At 43.4% G+C, this 21,367-nt stretch overlaps 2 protein-coding genes across 2 annotated transcripts; both read left to right on the top strand.

Moving 5' to 3' along the window:
* The first annotated feature begins 2,919 nt into the window (after nucleotides 1-2,919).
* On the top strand, nucleotides 2,920-7,672 carry stoml2 (stomatin (EPB72)-like 2). Its single transcript, XM_080509615.1, has 10 exons — nucleotides 2,920-3,069; nucleotides 4,604-4,756; nucleotides 4,849-4,948; nucleotides 5,039-5,097; nucleotides 5,187-5,288; nucleotides 5,375-5,509; nucleotides 5,624-5,768; nucleotides 5,918-5,997; nucleotides 6,086-6,214; nucleotides 6,850-7,672. Exons 1-10 carry the CDS (start codon nucleotides 3,028-3,030, stop codon nucleotides 6,961-6,963), a joined length of 1,059 nt encoding a protein of 352 aa, XP_080365741.1. The 5' UTR covers nucleotides 2,920-3,027; the 3' UTR covers nucleotides 6,964-7,672.
* Nucleotides 7,673-9,125: 1,453 nt separating this feature from the next.
* pigo (phosphatidylinositol glycan anchor biosynthesis, class O) lies at nucleotides 9,126-19,513 on the top strand. Its single transcript, XM_080510280.1, has 11 exons — nucleotides 9,126-9,303; nucleotides 9,495-9,985; nucleotides 11,725-11,868; nucleotides 11,979-12,102; nucleotides 12,336-12,495; nucleotides 14,049-14,231; nucleotides 14,376-15,978; nucleotides 16,072-16,275; nucleotides 16,849-17,033; nucleotides 17,236-17,306; nucleotides 17,913-19,513. Exons 2-11 carry the CDS (start codon nucleotides 9,496-9,498, stop codon nucleotides 18,040-18,042), a joined length of 3,294 nt encoding a protein of 1,097 aa, XP_080366406.1. The 5' UTR covers nucleotides 9,126-9,303; nucleotide 9,495; the 3' UTR covers nucleotides 18,043-19,513.
* Nucleotides 19,514-21,367: the final 1,854 nt, after the last annotated feature.

Genomic DNA, 21,367 nt, shown 5'->3' with positions numbered 1-21,367 from the left:
GTAACCTATTTCGCAACTTCCAACATCACACAAAGTGCATATCGATATTCGGTTTAGGTTCAACCTTTCCGCAGAAGCATGTTTGTTATCCACTTTGGAATTCACCAATTTTACCAGTGACAACAAAAAAGTACCAAATTGCCATTAAGACGTTGGTATCAGTTTTACTGTTGGACATTCCAACATCTATAAGTATCAGTCCTGTGTTGTTTGGTTCAAACCACAACTAACACATGGCCCTGAGATGGACTGGTGACCTGTCGAGAATGGACCCTGCCTTCATTGAAAGAGATGGGATCAGCTCCAGCAGAGCATCCCGAGGTTAAAGCATATAGGATGGGTGGCTGGTTGTTAAATACATTTTAACTTATCTTCCATCCCACGGGTTTAATTCCATGGGAGGGACTTCAAAAGTCTGCTCAGGATTATGCTGTACATACATCTGCATGTGTGCAATCTCTGAGTAACATAAACCACAGATGAGTGTTGTTGGTTTATAACAGCTGGTATGATGGATCCAACTAAATAAAACGATCACGTTACATTTTAGTTAGAAAACCACTTCCTAATACGAGTTTGACTGTGTTTACAAAGATCACGATAGAGATTTTTGGAGTCAAACATGATAGAATAAACCTGCTTGTCACTTTTGTTAGTTGTTCCCCCCAAAAAATAAAAATAAAAACATCCTGCTCGACAACCTGTTCTGAGATTGCATCGACAGTGTCAACAAACTCAACAGCATAGTAAAATCAACTTCCAACACTCATTTCCAAGCGAATAAAAATACAAATCAAACCAAAACGTACCTCTGACACACAGTAACGACATGACAAAGCCTCCAGCTTCAAGCCAGTAGTTTCTCACAGTTATGCAGAGCGGTGGACTCTCGGCGGAGATTTAAACATAAAAGCATCCATTTGAAGAAAAAAAAAACCAATTAATTAAAAAAAAAAAAAAAGGGCTGATGAACTCTCCGTTGATACTTCACAGGTGGTTTTGTGGTGCTGAACTTGGGCAGACAGCGGTAGCCCCCCGCCGTCGCCACGCCATTATTAAAACTCTCATCACAGGTTTTCCGTAGCGGACAGCCCGGAGGACCGAGGCGGAGGAGCAAGAGGGGGCGGGGGCAAGTCGGGCACCTGTTACTGGCGACTGGTTGGGCCAATCAGAGCGCAGGAACATTCCAGTAGGCGGGGACTGTTGTCAAGATCTGACCAATGAGCTGAAAGGAAGAAGGTGCAGGAGGACGCAGGTGACCTATATATAAACGCCTCAAGTTAAGAACTTTTTGTATGTTAGTGTTTCTAAACTTTCATGATTGACATTTGAAACATATGTTTGATTGCATTTAAAGTAATTTTAATGGCTATTTTTTTTTTTTAATATAGACCTGTTGTGTCAGAAGTTTTTACAACACAGAAAAAGACAGAGGTAATCAGGTTTTTTTTAAGGCCAAATCTATTCCATGTCGTTCAAGACATCAAGTCAAGCCAGAAATGTGGGTGTAATCATACACACAGACATTAAATTCCACAATCAAATAAGACCATAAAAAAAACAGCTTGAAAAATATTGCAAGAGTAAAATTATTTCTGATCACGCAAGACTCAAAGGGCGCAAAAGGGAGAATAAACAAAAATTAACTATGAGGACAACCTTTGACATTTTTTGTATTTGTGTATGGATTATTTAAATTACAAGGAATGTCACTAATTGGCGTTCTCACCATCAAGCTTTTTATTAATCAACCCTAACTGGAAAAAAAAAAACATTTCCATGCACAGCAGCATGAAATGTAACTTTGGTCACAGGGCAATAGGAAAACAAAACGAAGACCGCCATCTTGTGAAATTAGTTACACATTACAGTGAGATATACTTCATCACATCGAGGGGTCCTATTCACCGAACAGGAATATTTCTAAATCGCCGTTTATTGAAGTACATCCACAAATGGGCTCTCTTCCAATATACCCTCATTATTATGTCACAAAATTCCAGGTGCGATCACTAAACTGAGCTATATTGTTATCACAGTATGACTCTGTAGTTATGCTCACGTCAAAGCATTTTTCTCTCCATGAAATTCCACTTCACTCCCTATTTTGTTTATTGAAAGGTGATACGGTATTCCTTGCTAAATAAGATGTCTGGATTTCATCTATTTTCATTTTATATTAATTTACATTAATATATCTCTTGATGTCAAGTCACTTTGCGAGCTCGCAGAGACCCATCAATTGAATTGAAACAAAGGATGTGGTCTAACTTTTTTATTATACATTACTTTTTCCCAGAGACAGAAGCAAACAAGGTGAAGCAGTTCCTCACCTGTGGAACAAACTTCCTGGACTGCTGACACAATCACTTATTTTAAATCAGGCCTTTAAACCCTATTATATGCTCAGGCCTTTCATCAAAGAATAGATTTTACACATTTTCTTACCTTTTTCTTATAAAAAGCTATAACTTTAATTATTATCCTTTTTATGCCTTTCTTAATTGCTTTGTGTTTTTCATTATATTAATCACTTAAGCTTCATATTCTTAATCATGTTGTTTTAATGTATTTCCTCAGAAAGCATGCTGTATCTGAATAGTGCTATATAAATCATTTCGCCTTGCCTTGATTTTATGTGGAAGGTGGTAAAAAGTGATGGGCCCTGTGTTCATGTCATTGCAACGATTAAGATGTTTCATTTAAAACAAATAAATATCTGTATTTGAAAACTGAACAGTAAGATAAAACAGTAAAGTGTCACCGGGTTGTTTTTTAATCTTGTTAAGGAAAGAAAATTAAATGAAATGGAATGAAATGATGTGAAATTAAAGAAAAGGAAATATCTCATGAGCGGAACTGAAGTTCCGGCTCTTGTTTCCCGTCCTGGCGGAGGACTGTACCGGCGCTGCACCATGATGTAACATTTCCTGTCGTTAAAGGGTCACTCGTATGAGCGCAGAGTTTGGATAAAGTCAATCTTGAAGCTCACTTTTCTGCCTATAGTCACGTTGCTGTAAATACAAGATGCTTCGCTCGCTGTGTCGGACCGGCGGACTCATTTTGCAGGTGATTTAAAGTCTGAGTTAAAGCCGCTGTTGGTGTGTGTGTCATTCAGTGAGCATGCGTTTCTTAACAATCCACAGAAAGCGATATCACGTGATTAAATTACTCATTAAGTGCCTATCAGATGGTTTATACACCGTGTATTGACACAAACCACACATGGAATCAGTCCGTAGTTGATATATGAGAGCAGAAATCATCGTGTAGTATCCATGTTAATTCTGCGTACAGTCAAAGCAGCTCATCCACCAACACTGGAGTTGTGATGTTTCGTGATTGTGTGATGGAACTCAACATGTTAATATTGTGTGTTTATTGTGGGGAACTCTAGATAGTTCGGTGGAAAACATGACATTTGAAGTCAATAGAACACATTTGGATTTGTTTCAGGCTCCCCATGATTACTGTCACCGTCCCAAATCATTACCATACTCTATCCGAAGCTTACATCATCTTTAGTTTCTGGACCGTCACACACATCAGAAGTTGATTTTTGGTTGTTTGGTTCATCTTCTATACCGCTTTAACCTGCGCAGGGTTCTGGAGCCAAACCCACCTGACTGAGGGCAAGATACACTCTGGACAGGTCGCTAGTTCATTACAGAGCAAACAGAGAGACAGACAGACAAACGCACACACACACACATTCACACCCGGGGCAATTTCATGGTTGCAAATTCACATGCATGTTTCTGGACTGTGGGTGGCAACCTATGCACTCACAGGAAATCTACACAGAAAAGCCCTGCCTGGTATTTGACCCCACAACCTTCTTGCTGTGAAGTGAGAGCAAGGTTTCCTGTCGAAATATGCATAATACAGCTGAAGAGGCACTTAAAAATGTAGCACTTGTATCTAAATTTTTGGATGTTTCAAGCCACAAACGATGACCACTCATTTTTCTGAATGCAGACTGAGATGGTGTTTAGAAGAAATGATAGCATCTCCTAAGCTGTAAGATTGTGACCTACATGGACAGAAAATTAGTTAAGTTTCAGGAGTCTTTCCACAGGGGTTTCTTCAAAGGACACATGGTACATCTGTTAATTGATTTGCGAATAGTTGCTGTACCTGCTGGCTCAGTTTCATAATCCATTTTCAGCCAACCAGTCAAGGCATTGTTGTCTCTTCTCTTTCGGTTTCAGTATCTTCAGCAGACATGTTCCCACACTGTAAGAGACAGGAATCTCAGGGTGGATAATGTAACTGTTTTCTACAAGTGTGACAAACGCAGGACACCAATCCCACTTTACTCACACTTTACATGCTTGAACAATAAAACAATGTCCCCACAATCATAATCGGAGCATTTGGGTGGACGTTCAGGGAACCTTGGATGCGGGGGATATAAAATTAATACTGACCTTTCACCAGCTTTTTGTGGGTATGCTAACATAACAAATCCAGTTGCTGATGATTGCAGCTGGGTTACCTCCCAAGAAACTGCAATTCGTGCAGCAAGATGGCATTCTTGAAGTTGTGACCTGCTCGTTAATCAATTCTAGACTGCACTAATCGATTTCTTCTGTGTCTGCAGCAAACCCAGCGCACGGCGCCAAGGCTGTGGGTTACACCCGCGCAGCAGCGATGGGCGTCCAGCCTGCCCATGAACACTCTGGTCCTGTTTGTGCCTCAGCAGGAGGCCTGGGTGGTGGAGAGGATGGGCCGCTTCCACCGGATCTTAGAACCGGTACAGACAGTTTTCTTAAAAAAAGAAAAGAAAAGAAAAAAGCTTTCAGTTTGATAAAGTCTTACCAACGGTCTTGCGTTTGCTTTTTCCAGGGTTTGAACTTCCTCATCCCCGTCCTCGACAGAATTCGCTACGTGCAGAGTCTCAAAGAAATAGTGATCGATGTCCCCGAGCAATCAGCGGTCTCTCTCGGTGAGTCGCACGTGGTTTTGTGACCGTTCTCTTTGGAGAAATTGTCGAGCATGAAATGTGATGGCTGTTTCCTCTTCCTTGGTTTTACAGATAATGTAACGCTACAGATTGATGGCGTGCTTTACTTGAGGATCCTCGATCCTTTTAAGGTACGGTGGCAACATTCAGACAGATTTTCCAGTGAAATAAATGTTCTTTAAAAAAAAAAAAACACCATTCCTTCCGTGTGATTTCTCAGGCCAGTTACGGCGTTGAGGAGCCAGAATACGCCGTCACACAGCTGGCGCAGACTACCATGCGTTCAGAACTGGGCAAACTGACTCTGGACAAAGTATTCCGGGTAAGCGACATACTGCCAACGTAGCTGGCTTTTTTTTTCTTTATTTTGTCAAAATGTTTGATTAATGTTTGCCATTTATTCAAAAGGAAAGGGAGTCCCTCAACTCCAACATCGTCCACTCCATCAACCAGGCGTCGGACGAGTGGGGGATCCGCTGCCTCCGTTACGAAATCAAAGACATCCACGTGCCGCCTCGTGTTAAGGAGTCCATGCAGATGCAGGTGAGACAAACGCAAGAAGAATGAAGAAAGAAATATTTTTACGTTCTTCATGTCTTCTGAGGAAGTATCAAGGATCCCAAATGTTTTAACGCAGTTTTTGTTCACCTTGCTCAGGTGGAAGCCGAGCGTAAAAAGAGAGCCACGGTGCTGGAGTCGGAAGGCACGAGGGAATCGGCCATTAACGTTGCTGAAGGTTGTAAACAAGCCCAGATCCTGGCTTCAGAGGGACAAAAAGCCGAGCAGATCAATAAAGCAGCCGGTGAGTAATTATTTCAGCGGCCAGTGAGAGGAATCTTTCAAATCTGTTGCTCCTGGGGGGGTTTTTTGAGTTAAGGTTTATGATTAAACACTTGAAATACATACATCTTCGAGACTTATGTAATAAATGGATGACTGTGGTCCCTTCAGGTGAAGCCCAAGCAATTTTAGCCAAAGCGGAGGCGAAGGCCAAAGCCATCCGTGTCCTGTCAGAGGCTCTGACTCAGCATGTGAGTGCGTTTCTCATCGCAAATCGTTTTAAACCGTGCTGGCAGCCGCATTTGTCAACACCTCTACTGTTTTCTCTTTTGATCTCAGAACGGAAATGCCGCCGCTTCTCTGAGTGTGGCTGAGCAGTACGTGTCCGCATTCTCCAATCTCGCCAAAGAGTCCAACACCATCCTCCTTCCCTCCAACACCGGGGACATCAGTGGAATGGTCTCACAGGTACGCACACGGTGATGTGGAAGAAGTTGCTTAATAAGTTTAAAAAGAAACAAAATTACCATTTTGATATATTTAATACAAACAATTACCTTTTTTTTAAACATTTGAAACGGAAAAGAAATGGAATATTTGTAAGGAAGTCATTTAAGGTCATGCATATGCATCATTTGTCTTTAAAAATGTGTTTTTCATGAAAGTTGATGGAAAATAAATTGTGAGAAACACTCCATTTCCATAAATCAATATACCTCCAAAATTACTTATTTAAGGCAGAAAACCTCTATTGCACATAGCCTCTTATATTTTGCAGTTCTTAACCTCAGCATAGTGAGAGATGCATGATTTATTAGAGGTGTATTATCATCTTAATTTATAGTAGTAGTGGTCAGTGTGTAGTGTGTGCCTTCCCCTTTAAGAGCCAGGTGCATTTGACTCCTTTAATGTACATGTTGATGTGATGCGAGCCAAGATTAAAAAAATTTTTTGCGACTTTCCCTTTTTTATATATGTACAGAGGGGAAAACAAGTCCATGGAATATTTTTGTTTATTTTAGTCAGTTTTATTCACTTGTATAAAGTGAGTGAAAGGCCATTTCTTCTCACTTCTTTAAAAAAAAATTTTTTTTTTTATTCAGGCTATGACCATTTACAGTACACTGGCAAAGGCGAACCCAAAAGCGTCTCCCAAGGAGCTGGAGCAGAGCGGCAATGAGGTCCAGACGGAACCTGATGAGCAGAGGACTCAGTAACAGACTCTGAACCAGAAGAAGGATCAGTCTGGAGTGGCTGGGGCTCAGAGTGATCACTGCGTGAGCTTCTACTGACCCGTCAGAGGGAAAAAGCCACAAATCGTATAAACTCTTCCGATGCCCGGACGGAGCCTCGCAGTTCAATCACATGTTTTTTTTTAAGCGGGTTTGTCATCTTTGCATTCTGTTGTTTAGGATCAGTCATTGTCTGATGTGGAAAGTGAAACCAGCCTGAAGCCACACACACAAGTTACTCTGGCAGGTTGACCGAATGCAAAATGGGCAACCCCAAATGTTGGGATCAAATTCAGCCTTCTCAAGCAGTTTGTATTAGTAGCTTTTGAGCACTTTACCAAGAGTTTACCATCCAGTTCTGTACAACATTTTGGCCCAAATAGCTGCATTCAGGATTTGTGCTAATATTGATCGGACTTTTTATTTGATATGGCTGGTTTACAGAAACCAGCCTCTTCTGGCATTGCTGAGACATTTTAATTAATTTACTGTCAGCCCCTATTATGTCAAAACATGTATCTCCCCTAAATCTTTGCTTAGAAACACTTTTTGAGAGTTGGTATCATTTCAAAAAAAAGTTATTCCAGATTAATTGCCCTTTTACTGGATAGAATAGTAATTTACTCTGTTCTCCAACTGCATATTTGTTTTCACCTCTCATGTCTTATGGAATGTATTTATTACATTAAATGATGCAGCAAAGATGGTGTTTTGTCATTTCATCTGCTTAATTTATTAAAAGAAAAAAATGTTTTTATTCTGGGATGAACACAGACCAACATGTTGAATTAAAATGGAAAAGGTTAATCAGGTAAAGTATTTTGTGTAATGTATAAAGATGGCACAGTTCATTATACGCAGGAAGGCAGTGGAGATCTGAGTACATCTCTTTGTTTTTTTGTATATTCGGATGAAGCAATTGACCCTTGACTGGTAGAGGGGATGTGGTTCAGGGCTTATTATTAGATGCACGTCAGAAAAACAGGTTTCCTGTGGACGGTAAAATATATTTCAATGTCATCCAGAGTACCAGCAGTAAAAGACCATATAGAAGAAAATGGTGCAAAATAAGAAATGTCATTTGCAATCGGTAAACTAAACTTGGGCAAAAAATAAATGTACATATAAAAGGTTTGAGGTTAGACATGAGTAGTTGAGTATAACTGCAATCAATATGTCCATTTTTTTTTATCATGTTTTAAATAAAAGTATTTATAAATGTAATGTTTCTTAAGAGAAAATCTTTTTGTGTAAAAATAAATGTAAAATCTCAAATTGAAGTGTTTGTTTGAAAATATAAATTGAGAATAAGATGTATTCATTATGTTCTATAATAATTTTTTAGTATAGATATTTTAACATTAAATTGCATATAAAGAAAGAAGATAAGATTTAAATGCTATGTAGTCTACGATGATAGAGTTTCCCTGCATCTTGTCTTATAGGCATTAAAAAGTTATGTTAGCGCTGAAAGTGCAGAATTCTGTTACATTTGCGAATATATATTGGATAAACTTGTAAAATCAAAGGATGACTCTTTCAAAACATAAAACAGAAACAGGCAATCAGTAGAGCGCATTCACCACGTTTTGTGGAACTGAGTTAGCATCACGAACATGATGGCCGTTAGCTCATATCAGTGCTAACTAGGTAGGTCACGATAGATACGTCCATTGGCTACATCATTGTGAAACACTGAGCAGGAAGTGTTTCCATGACAACAGGCGCTGAGCTCCTCCATGAGGCGTCTCTCTCCCCACTTTGTATAGGAAACATTTGTGCACAGTTTTGGGGCATTTATTCGGAAACAGTTTGCGATAATGTCCCAAAGTCTAACTGACTAGTCCTTGGATGACGACAAATCATTCCTGAAAATGTTATGCAATACAAGTGAGTAGTTTTTGCAAAAGTGTAGTAAAATACATACATTCATACATGCATACATACATACACACACACATACATACATACATACCAATAAATAAATACGCATATGAGAACACAACCTCTCTCAAATTTCTTTGGCGAAGGCAATCGTTTCTAAAACTTTCTGTTACCTACAAGCTCAAATTCGGGGCTATCACTTCAAGCCCTGTGTTACAGAGTAAATCGCCCGGCTCTCTTCTTCCGCCGGGTTTCTAGCTCGCTGACGTTCCCCTCAGACCACCAGCCGTCTGATCTCTGTCCGGGTCGGGAGTCCTCATGAAGGTGAGCGTGTCGCCCGGTTCTCTGTTCACCTGAGACACCCGCACGGCCGTGTTGTGGGCCCGCACTCTGACGTCCGCCCTCCGGCCGAGAGAGGACGACAGCCGCCGCCGCTGCAAGGTCAGTGACAAGAGAGAGGTGAGGGAGACGACTAGCCGACAGCTAACGCAACTTACCGACGTCTCCTCTAATATATATATATACATACATATTATATACACATATATATTATTCTTTATTTATTTTATCCCGGCTGAAGTTGCCCATGCCGCGGCGGGTGTTGTTGAGTGTAACACCTGTGCCCCGTGCAGGATGAAGCGGCTCCCGGTGCTCAGCCTGCTGCTGTGGCTGTGCGCGGTCTACTTCGTGGGCATCTACCTGTTCGTGGGGGGCTTCCTGCTCGTCCGGCTGGAGGTGAACCGGACCAGCGGCTGCCGGGACGTGCTGGAGCCCGGCGGGGAGCCCGGCGGCGAGCCGGGGGACTTCTGCCGCTCCCCGCCGCGCTTCAAGAGGCTCGTCCTCCTCGTCGTCGACGCGCTGAAGATCGACTTCGCCCGGTTCGACCCGGACAACGCGGCCCCGCGGCCCTACGAGAACAAGCTGCCGGTGCTGGAGGAGACCGTCTCCTCCAGACCGCTGCAGAGCCGCCTGTACGCGTTCCGCGCAGACCCCCCCACCACCACCATGCAGAGGATCAAGGGCTTCACCACCGGCTCCCTGCCCACCTTCGTGGATGTGGGTAATAACTTTGCGTCCAGCGCAATCCTCGAGGACAATCTCATCCACCAGCTCGGACAAGTGGGTGAGTTTCTAAACGGTTATACACTGACCATTACTCATCCGTCACTGTTGATTAGTGGCACATAGTATATTAATTCATCTTTTATACCAGCTTCATAAAAACTGGCTCATAGAGCTTCCTGGCATGGCATGACACCCTGCTGCAACATGTTTCACCCGAATACAATATTGGGTTGGAGTCAGCAAAATAAGTAATATCCACACATGCACAGCGAGAATATGCAAACCCAACAGAGAAAAGCACTCATGCTTGGTATTAATTTAACAGCAGGTCTTTATAAATCGTCTATTTATTACTGTAGTGTTTTGAACTTTGCAGTAAAGAGTGATGCAAATGCATATTGAAAAAAAAAAAAACCCTGAAACTCTACTTTCAGTATTAGGATTTAGCCAAGATGCAAAGTTTACACTTTTAGAATAAAGTTTATTAAAAAATAAAAAAAAACAACCTTAAAATTACAAAGATTTCTGAAAGAAAAAAATACTTAAAAATTGGGGGGAAAACACACAAGAACTCCTTTAAAAAGAGCCCGAGTGTTTAAAACAGAAATAATGTCCAAATTGTCCAAATAAATTCTGAAAAGAAAATTGGAAATAAACTCCCTTAAGTCAAGTACAAAAACAGCTGAAGATGTAATGAAATGTTCACCATCCGAAATTGTAATTGAAACTTCATAAATGCAACATGTGGCACTGTTTATGTTCATATATCAAAACTATATATGAAACTGTGCCAGCCTTATTTTAGAAATTAAATGTGTTTTGTGGCTGCAGTTTAATTTGATTTGGTGGAAAGTGACAAAATCGGCTCTTTTAGTCAAAAAGGTTACAGACCCCTGATCTCGCCTGTTGACAGAAAAACTCTTAACGGATTTCTTCAAGTTGAAGTTTAAGGCTCTATCGGGGCTTTTGGGCAAACTGGAATTCAGATTTTGTTTTTATCTGTGGGTCTTTGTTTGAAATCACAATGGCACAAAGTTGGGTTTTTTGGGTGTTTTTTTTAACCTCTGTTTCTATTATTTATTTCTATTATTATATATGTATATAATTTGACTAATACTCACTCAGCAAGCTTTTCAACCCCCCCCCCCCCCCCCCCCCCCCCACCACTCAAGGGCACTGCATTAACAACTGAGAACTATTCATAAACTCATATCACTTGCATGAATAATTGCAGTTTTGAAGAAACCTTTGCATATTTATAGTTGTGTTTATGTAATCAATCCAACAGGTGTCAAGTAATGTATCTTCATCCAATTTTGTAGGACACGTCACTTTTTGTATCCTTCAGTTTCTCCATGAAATAAGTCACTTTTAGCCATCATTTTATAATTTACAATAGATTTAATAATCTGAATACTACCATTTATTTTTCAGAATTGTCTTATTTTGCTAACATTTAACCAATATATTTGGGTGAAATCAGTTGTCCTTTCTCAATAAAGATATTTCTCAGTACATTTCTTTTAAGAAATAATCTAAATTATGTTTAATTAAAGCAATAAAAGTGTAAAAATAATGATCAGATGAATGCTTTTAAAAGGCACTGGGCGTATCAAGGCTGCACGGTAGGCAGCAGAGTCTTTCTGTGAGTTCTCTCTGTCCTTTGGTTTCCGCCCACAAATACATTTAAGGTTAATTGGTAACTTGACATTGGATGAGCAGCCCGGGGGTGAACTCTGCATTTGGCCAGAATAAGCCGGGATCATCCCGTATAATGTTTCTTTTCTCTCTCCACAGGCAAGCGCGTGGTGTTCATGGGTGACGACACATGGGAGAGTCTTTTTCCAAAGAAGTTCCACCGCTCCTTACCTTTCCCCTCATTCAACGTCAAGGATCTGCACACTGTGGATAACGGGATCCTGCAGCACCTCTACACAACCAGTACGCAGGAGTTGACAATTTCAGTGAATATTCCCTGCTTTGAGCTTCTTTGGCACCAAAGCCTTCATCTCGCTCACTCTCTCTGTCTCTCCTGCTCGTGGTTTTCCCAGTGGTGGGGAACGACTGGGATGTCCTGGTCGCTCATTTCCTCGGGGTTGACCACTGCGGTCACAGGTTCGGCCCCAACCACCCGGCCATGGCTGACAAGCTCACCCAAATGAACGGAGTCATCAGGTCAGAGTGAAGCCCAGCTGCTCCGCGCCTGCTTCACAGCTGCACTCATCATCAAGTGCCGTCCTCATGTGGTGTCACTTACATGATAATGAGAGGTTGACACAGAGGGAGAACCAGACCCGTGACTGACTTGTTGCACAAATGGTTTCCACGTGATATTTATTTATTCAGGAATGTCATTTGTGGTCTCATTGTTGTATGTGATTTTGTGTTTTGGTTTGTTTTCCGTCTAGGTCTGTGATGGACCGGCTGCAAAATGACACTCTCTTGGTGGTGATGGGAGATCACGGGATGACCGACACTGGAGATCATGGTGGCGAGAGTCAAAAAGAGACTGATGCCGCCATCTTCCTTTACAGCCCTTCCCCAATATTTCCCGTATCATTGTCACAGGTTTGTAGTGCAGCTGATTTTACATCCTGGTCCACCATACAATGCATGTCGTCAGCGTGCATCACTTCTCAATGGGCCCATTGCTGTAGAAATACTGCAAATATGTCCAAATGACAACACGGAGCTACATTCAGTGACTCTTATTACAGTCAAGCTCTTCAATCTAATCTCAAAAGATTAAAGTTTCAATATAACACAGGTTGGAAGGATGCAAAGTTTAAGACTATACAGAGAGCTAGTTTAAAATAAGGAGTTGTTTTTTGTTTTTTTAATTGAGGTAAGGATGGACACCTCTGTGCTGTAGTGGGAAGCACTTTAGTAAAGTCTTGGGTCCACCCCTGCACACTCACCTTATTGTGTATAGTTTGCACGTTCTCCCAGTGCACGCATGGCCTTTACCAAGGTACACCTGCTCCTCCAACGATCCAAGCACCTGCTGTGAATCTGCACGTGTGAAGTCAGTGGTGTTGTAAGTTTTCAGACCACTTTACTCCCTTCTTGTTCTGAAAGCAGTCAGTGAAGGAGCCATTTGTAATTCTAACCTTATCAAGTCTGTTTTACCAGTAACTATTTTCCCCTGCAACCTCCATTACAGTTACTTGCACAGTCGGTCATACACGTGACGTTAGCGGTGTCATTTCGTGACGAGTCGTGACTTATAAAACAGTCAATAGGAGCTGGCAACACTGCTTTTGCTAGTCCTGTGATGGACTGACAACGTGTCCAGGGTAAAGTCTGCCCTTCATTCGCGTCGGATGGATTTCAAGGCTGCAATCAAAAAGTGTAAAAACCAATCAGTTGAAAATAGCGTTCAGTTTCTAAGCACAGAATGTGACACATACATGTATATAATAGTATATATGATAGATATTTGTACGAATCACACGTGAGGAAGAGTCTAAAAGACATGAAGCAACACATGACATTTAGTAAATAAATCTTAAGTGCAGAGAGAAATAAATCAGCAGCCCTTTGTAAATGTGTTAAATGATATACTAGGTTATATTTTTATATAACAACCAAATTGGTCTTAAATTGAAGACTTAAACAGACACAGATCCACATAGAACTTATGCTATATACTGTACCGTATTGATGTAGTTATGCACTGTAGGACACAGTTATACACAGTTATGCTCCATCAGATGCCTGCTGGTCGACAGAAATATTTGATATTTCACTTCATCTATTTGAGTGTTAATCTTATCTCATAAGCAAATGCACATTGACGCCATGGCAATCTCCTGAAATTACTACCGTGTTTAATGTATCAGAGGTGTGAAGCATCAAACCAGTGATGCGTGTGCATTTCTGTTCACGGTTGGCTGCGCTCTTCCCCGAAGCCATTAAGTGAATGGCGACAGGTGGTCTCCGTCTCTTTCGTGAGATTAAAAAAGGATGTGTCACAAAAAAACGGTTTATTTCCATAATGACAATGGGCGTGAGTTACGAGCTACACAGGAGAGAAAAATGTCAGCTATAAACAAGGGTGCGGGTTTAGTTTGTGAGAATAAAAAAAAATGTCTGAGCAAATCTTTATCATTTGTTTCCAGAAGGAACCAGAGGTCGTGCCCCAGACTGACCTGGTGCCCACACTGGCTCTGCTGCTGGGAGTTCCCATCCCATACAGTAGCGTGGGCCAAGTCCTCCTGCCTTTATTCCCTCCTCATGGGCAGACAAAAGGCGTAGTTGGAGGGATCAGCCAGCTGGAGGCGCTGTGGATCAACGCAAAACAGGTAGGCTCTGTTAAGAACCATCTACTATCAGTTTTTTTTTTTTTTTTTTTTTATTCTTTCAAAGTTTCCCTACAGAAAAATGTTTCAGTCTCCTTACACTCCACTGGCACGCACTAATTGAGTTCTTTTGTTCCCTCTGCGAAGGTCAACCGATTCCTGGATACGTACTCCAGCATGGCCAAAGACATCCCACCAGAGAGCCTCTCGCAGCTCAAGGCTCAATTCGCCCGCCTCTCCTCGGAGTACCTCGCCGCTGTGAGAGGCGGCCGCCCGCCGTCCCCTGAGCTGGCCTCCTCCCTGCAGCTCTACCTCACCTCTGTCAGGGACACCTGCCGGGCCACCTGGGCTCGATTCAGCCCTCTAAAGATGGCGGCGGGGTTCGCCATCCTCGCCTTCGCCTGCCTGATGTGCTTCGTCCTGTCCGAACTGTCCCAGGCGCTGATCACAGAGGACGGCGTCGGACTGAAGGCCCCCGTCCTCGCCACGGGGACGTCGGCGGCCGGCGCGGCCGCCGCTCAGCTGCTCACGCGCGGCTACGCGGAGGCGGTGTGGTGCCTGGCGGCCGGCGCCTTCGGCTCCGAACTCTACTTCCTGTGGCGAGCCCGTCGACTGAACTCCCCGGCCGTGTCAAAGAACGGAAGCAAAGCCCCGAAGGGCGCGGGCTGGCTGACCCCACGCCGGCTCCTCGTGGCTCCGCTCTTGGTGCCGCTCCTCCGCTGTGCCTCCCTGCTCTCCGACAGCTACGTGATCGCCGAAGGCCGCGTCGTGACCTTCCTGGTCTTCTCTCTGGCCATTTATATTCCCATCCATCTCAACTGGGACAGCCTTCTGCTGCCCCCGAGCCCCGACCCCCTGAAATCGGCGGGGCTCTTGCCGTCCCCGGCCCTCTCCTCGGCCACTGTGCGGAAAGAGAGCAACACCCTGCTGGCCTGTCTGGGCCTCCTCATCGGCAGCCTCTACCTCTCCCTCTCCTTCCACGCCTGTCGAGAGGAGCAGGGCTCCTGCCAGCCGTCCCCGTTCCTCTCCCCTCTGTCGCGCTTGCAGAACAGCCAGCTGAAGAACCTGCACTACGTCCTCTCCGTCATCTCTCTCGGCCTGTGGACCCTCCTGCTGAGGCGCTGCCTCTGCCACTACGGCAACCTCAACGCTTCAGGCGGGACGGTGTTCACCGCCCGGTGGATCCTGCCGCTGCTGTCCGTGTGCCTGGGCCTGCACTGGGCCGTCAGCGCCACTCCAGACGACAGCTTCAGGAATCTGTCCGAGCTGATCGGCCTGGCGCAGCTGGCCCTCCCCAGGGCCGCCTTCTGCCTCCTGGCGCTGGGGCTGTCCCTGATCTGGCTGGAGCCCCTCACCGTGTTCGTGAAAACCAGGGCGGCCGCTTCAGCCAGAAGCCTGACTCTGCCGCCCCCTCGTTACCGAGCGAGCACGGGCATCAGCCCCCAGGCCGAACTGCACCACCTCATTCCCCAAATCTACCAGCGCATGCGTCGCTCCCTGGACGACGACGGCAGCGAGCTGAGCGGGGCCGGCGAGGTGGACAACCGGCCCGCCGTGGAGGCATACGGGCTCGGAACCGTCTACTCTGCCCCCACGTTGTTGTTCTGCGGCCTGCTGGGAATCGGCCTGCTGCTGCTGCACCCGGAGGGCATGGCTCTGTCTTTTCTCCTGCTGTTGCTCGAAATGGGATCCCTGTTGCACATCCACGCCTCCTCCACAACCCTCAGTGGCCTGCACGGCGCGTATTCGGGTAAGACGCCGGCGGTTCGTACGTTCACAATCGCACCCTCTCTCTCAGTGAGTCACGGCACGCAACGGTGCACCCCGCTTTGCTTTCCTTCAGGTGGGTTTAACGTTCCCTGGACTCCCGTGGTGCTGTGGTCGCTGGCCGCGACCCAGTTCTTCCACGCCACAGGTCATCTCCCCACCTTCCCCTCCATTCAGTGGAGCGCCGCCTTCGTGGGGTTTCCAGACGGACACACTGGCACCATACTGCCCGCCTCGCTGGTCACCCTCAACACATTCGCCTCACACATTCTGTTTGCAGGTTAGTGTTTTATGTTGGAAGTGAAAAACGTTTTGTGCAGTTGGGCATAGGCACTGTGACGTTTTTAAGATTCGGCTGGGGAAATATATAGTTACTCCAGGAAATAAAGGAACATTCGAGGCAAAGTAAGACCCAGTTTACTTCCATGGCAGCTGCAGCGATTCAATGTCCAGGAATGTTTCTCAGTAGGAGAAAATGAAAAGTTACGCAACCAAGAAAGTTCATGTTGTCACAAATTGAGCAACTAATTCTGTGTCCCTCTCTTTGAGAGGCAAAGCGCAAAGACTGGGAGCAGGTGCGCAAAAAGCACATCAAAGCGTGTGGCATATTGTGGAATAGTTGTGCTATGAGTTTTGTTAATGATTCAGCAAAAAGTTTGTGCAAAAATCACCCAAAATAAGCTGCGAAGCATTTGCCAGTCAAAGTGGATGGGGTTTTTGATGGAAAACCCCAAAATGGAGGGGATACCCGTCAGCGTCGAGCGGCAGGCACACACAAACACAAATCTCTTCTGATATATTCCACTTTAAAGAATCATCTTGTTGATGTGTATTTCCGTGTCTTTGCCTCCAGTGGGGTGTCCACTGCTGCTCTTCTGGCCCCTGGTGCGAGAGGTGCGTGGGAGCCGAGGAGGACGAGCCTGTGGGGAGGAAGGCGAGGACGCCGTCATGGAAATGAGGCTGAGGGAAAACCCCCAGCAGTTCAGCGCCGCACTCCTCCAACTGTCAACACGCTACCTCTTTATTAATGGAGCACAGGTCGGTCCACAGTTTGTATAGACTCACGCCAGTTTAAAACGTTCATCACAGCAGAGGAATCTCGCCGCGGTCGGAGCCGTTCTGTGTTCAATTTTTATTGCTTTTTTTTTTTTTTTTAACCCCCTCTCACTCGGCTCGCTTCCACTTCGCAGCGTGGATCAGTATCACATCACACCACTCAGATTCTCGGCTCTCTTCACAGGTCTTCGCTTCAGTCTGTGCAGCTGCTATCCTCAGGAGACACCTAATGGTGTGGAAGGTTTTCGCACCCAAGTAAGTGCCCGAATGGATTTTCCAGCTCACACGAACTCACTGACAGTAAAGGCTTCAGAGTACATGGACATCATGGAGCCGTAATCACAACATGTATATCTGGACTGTTGGTTTTCTACATCGTTACAGTTTCTTTGCCAGTAAACAGGTTGCTGTTTCTGTTTCTGTGAATCAGTGAATTTATTCAAATATGTATTCACTATGTGGGCCACATCAGCAATAAAATTAAAAAAAATAAAATAAAAATCTGTTTTAGTGAGTGATTAGAAGAGAAAGCTATAACCAGATATTGATTATAATCACGCTAAGGAATTTATTTCTGCAACTGCTTTTTAAGCCTGAAACATATCAATTAAATAAATAAGAGGCATTCAGTGAGAGGATTTTAGTAAGAGTATATGCTCCATCATAATTTTATTTAATACCTTCTAGTATATTCATAAAGGATTTTAAAAACTCAAAGATCTTTTTTGACTGAAACACTTTGTGACTTAAATCTTATTCAAACATAATGTATCTGTGTTTGTGCAAATTAATAATGCCAACAATCTTCATAGGAGCTCATTTTAACGGTTTCAAATAACCAATGCTTTCTGTTCCTTGCAGGCTAATGTTCGAGGCCTCGGGGTTCCTGGTGAGCAGCGTGTTCCTGCTGATCGGCGTCTCGCTGGTGCTGAGAGTCGACATGGCCGTGGGCGGCTGGTTTAAGAAACTCATCCCAGACGCATCCAGGTAGCGACGGCGCGGCCGCCGCTGCCTTTCCAGCGGAGCCCAGCAGAGCTCACTGTGCCACAGAGCAAAGGCGCCCGGGGGGAATTCTCTCAAGCTCTCCAGGCGACCTCGTGCCATTACTGACTGACTCTCTGAAGGAAATATGAGACATCGATTTTCTACTGTGTTTTTGATTAATTTAAAGTCGCTGGTGATGAATGTTTCTCTTAGACTTGTGTTTTCTAACTTAAGCAAGGCTTAAATGGTTTGGTTCACTAATAGTGCGAGAGTCAACAAGCATTGCTGACAACATGAGGTTTACACGCTCTACTTGCCTGCCACCGCTGGGTAGAGTCTCGGCATTTGAATGAATCTGTTCTTTCATATTTGAGGGTTTTTTTCTACTCCATATTAGCAGGTGCTACATGCGGCGTGGTGACCAAATTGACAATTTGATTAAATTAAACATTTAAAGGACTCCCGTTTTACACTCTTCCAGTATGTTCGATTAGTCCAAGATTGTCCTGCTGAGAACAGACTGCATATTTATCTGTCTGTGCCTTTAAGGTTCACTGTGACATCACAAAGTTGGAGAAGTCCAATTGGCTTATTTACAAAGCTGCACGGTATGAATTTTTCTGCCACCTCGGCATTTTGTTCCGTTTGCAGTAACTCATACCTGCTTCAAAAAGGAAAGCAGAAACAAGAGTCACTTTTTTTTTTTTTTTTTTTTTTACAATGTTATTGGACGTTTAAACATTTGGATTTACACAGGTGGCCGTTCGGTGTCTTGTTGCAGAATCTTCAAAGTCCTCTGCCATTTGGAAGCAACCTCATGATCAGTTTGAAATCCATCGAAGTGCATTACAGCATGTCTGTCTCTCATCTTTTGTATGTTTTGTATGATTCAACCTGCTGAAACAACTAGTTGGTCTGGCGACTGCCAAATCTCATTTAATATTTGTTATTACACAGTCCTGGGTTCTTAATCAATGGGTTTTGATTTTTTTTTAAAAGGGGGGGGGGGGGGCATGAGTGCATGTTTATATATGTTTTTAATCACTGATTATCCATTTTCTAATCTCAAATCCAACTTTTCCTTTGATTAGACCTCACACGCAGAGCAGGTGCCTAGCTTTATCAAATGCCTTTTGTTTTGTCTTTTCAAGTGATGTCATGAAGCCGACTGGAGGCCCTCCAGAAACTTAATTTATTCCTGCTGAGCGTTTGAGTCCGTGTCCAGTTTAAAAGATGTGTGTTGCAGCTGTAGTCAGCAGCTCGAGCTCATTAGCTAATGCGTGATGTCGAAGGGGCGTCAGGCTCTGTTTGAATTCGCTGCAACGGCAGCTACTGAATTCCTCCGGTGAAGGTACGGGTTGGTTGTACAATGACGGGGGCACACTTGTTCCTGTTTTAAAGTGTTTGATAAATTAATAACTCTTGACTTGCAATGATTTTACATCCTGTGAAAACTAATAAAAGGCTTTTCTACTTGATTTCATAGTCTGAGAGTTGGACAAACTCCAAACCCTCCCGCTTGCTCTCCTCTACATGTTCATGACGCTGCATCTTTCCTCCAACTTTGAGATTATTTATTGTTGCATTGAAAACTATTTATACAGTGCATAAAAGTCATATTTAATGTCTTGTTTACTGACCTGAGGGTTTGATGGAGGAGATGGCCGCTGCCATGAGGTTTTTACCGCCCATCAGTTAAGGTGCTTCATTCATTATTCAGCCAGGCTTTCCACATTTCCTCTTCCCATAACTCCCAAGTTGTTGAAAGTCTCACTTCCTCGTGATTTTTTCAAAAGTTTTCTGTTTGACAAACTTGATTCGTGGGTACACATTGATGTGACTTATAATTTGACATTAGCATTCATAAACCGACACGTCTTGTCAGCGACTCAAGGCCTTTTGAACCCTTTTGTTTGACAACTTGAGGTACTTTTTGGAAAAGAATTTGTCACAGTGATTAATGCACCAGAAGCAGTGCTTGTCACTGGACTACTTGTGTTGGTTTCCACAGTGGAGCCTTTTTATGAGGAGTTTTCACGTACTCACTGTCTTTATTGCCCTCTGACTTCTCCACACTTCCTGAACTTGATCACTGATGATCTTTCTCAACAGGATCCGATTATCCTTTTGATTTTGTGCTTACTTAATTTCTCATAGCATGCTATATCTGGATACATCATGGTAAGGCTATTTGCTGAGAATAATCACAGTCACAATGTAGAACTATCTATAGGTCAGTTTGTTCTCTCCCAGTCACTGATACACCTGTAATATTGCCAACTTATCTTTGAGTAATGTTAAACTCCCTCAGACTTGGCTCTTATGTAAAATGGGTAAATGAAGATATACTATATGCATACTGATGACTGGAAGCCTTATCACTGTGGAGTTTTGATGTTCTCCATGCACAGAAAGCAAGAAAACATGTATTTGAATTATTTTTTTTCATTGTTGCAGTGACAGAGCTGCAGTTTTAGTGTTGCTTTCAACACAGTTCACCACAACATACTGCTATGAAATTCACTTGTGGGGTTCCTCAAGGCTCCATCCTTGAGCCTCTTTTATTTAATATTTACATCATCCCTCTTTCTCAGATGATGGAACATCATAACATCTATCATAATTATGAAAATGATACTCAGCTCTATATATCAGTGTCAGTGATTGACCATAGCACCTTATACCTGCTGAGTATAAATTACTGTAATTATTGTTCATTCTTAATTGTTGACTCCATGTCACTCAGGACTTAAAATCAGACCAGAAATCTGGGTGCCATTAATTCAGCAATGACAATTTTCCATCGGTGGATTTTCAACAATTTGAAAATTCAAGTTGGTCATTTTTGTGAAACATCTTGTTTGTTCTATGGCAGAGTATCAAATCCTTGAATAACATTTAAAAAAAAAGCCTTCATCTGTGATCATCAAAGCACCAAAAAGCTGTATTAAGTACAAAAACACATTGAAAGCCACATTACTGCTGTAATGTAGCTTCTTTTTTTTTTTTTACCCTGTTTATTTTTTTCTGATGCAGAAAACCATTAGAGCCAAAGCTTTCATTCAAAAACATCACAACTTTTCTAATTGCACATCGCTATCAACTCTTTGGATAGCAATCTCTACTTCCGCCAACTATTAGTCAGACGAATTTGTATTAACTCGGATGGAAAAATCCTCGAGCTGCCCTCTGATGTTCATGCTCAGAGTTCAGTGAGAAGGACTTTCCGCAGGGGATCCCACATAAAACTGTTTTGATGATCTCCATTATCACTTTCTGTAGCTCCTTCTGTGAGGATGAAAAGGATGCAGAGTTGCTGGACTCCAGGCTTA

This window comes from Blennius ocellaris, assembly GCF_963422515.1.
Source record: "Blennius ocellaris genome assembly, chromosome: 15".
Taxonomy (NCBI): domain Eukaryota; kingdom Metazoa; phylum Chordata; class Actinopteri; order Blenniiformes; family Blenniidae; genus Blennius; species Blennius ocellaris.
Note: the sequence above shows the minus strand (reverse complement) of the source record. Positions and strands in the feature narration are given on the sequence as shown.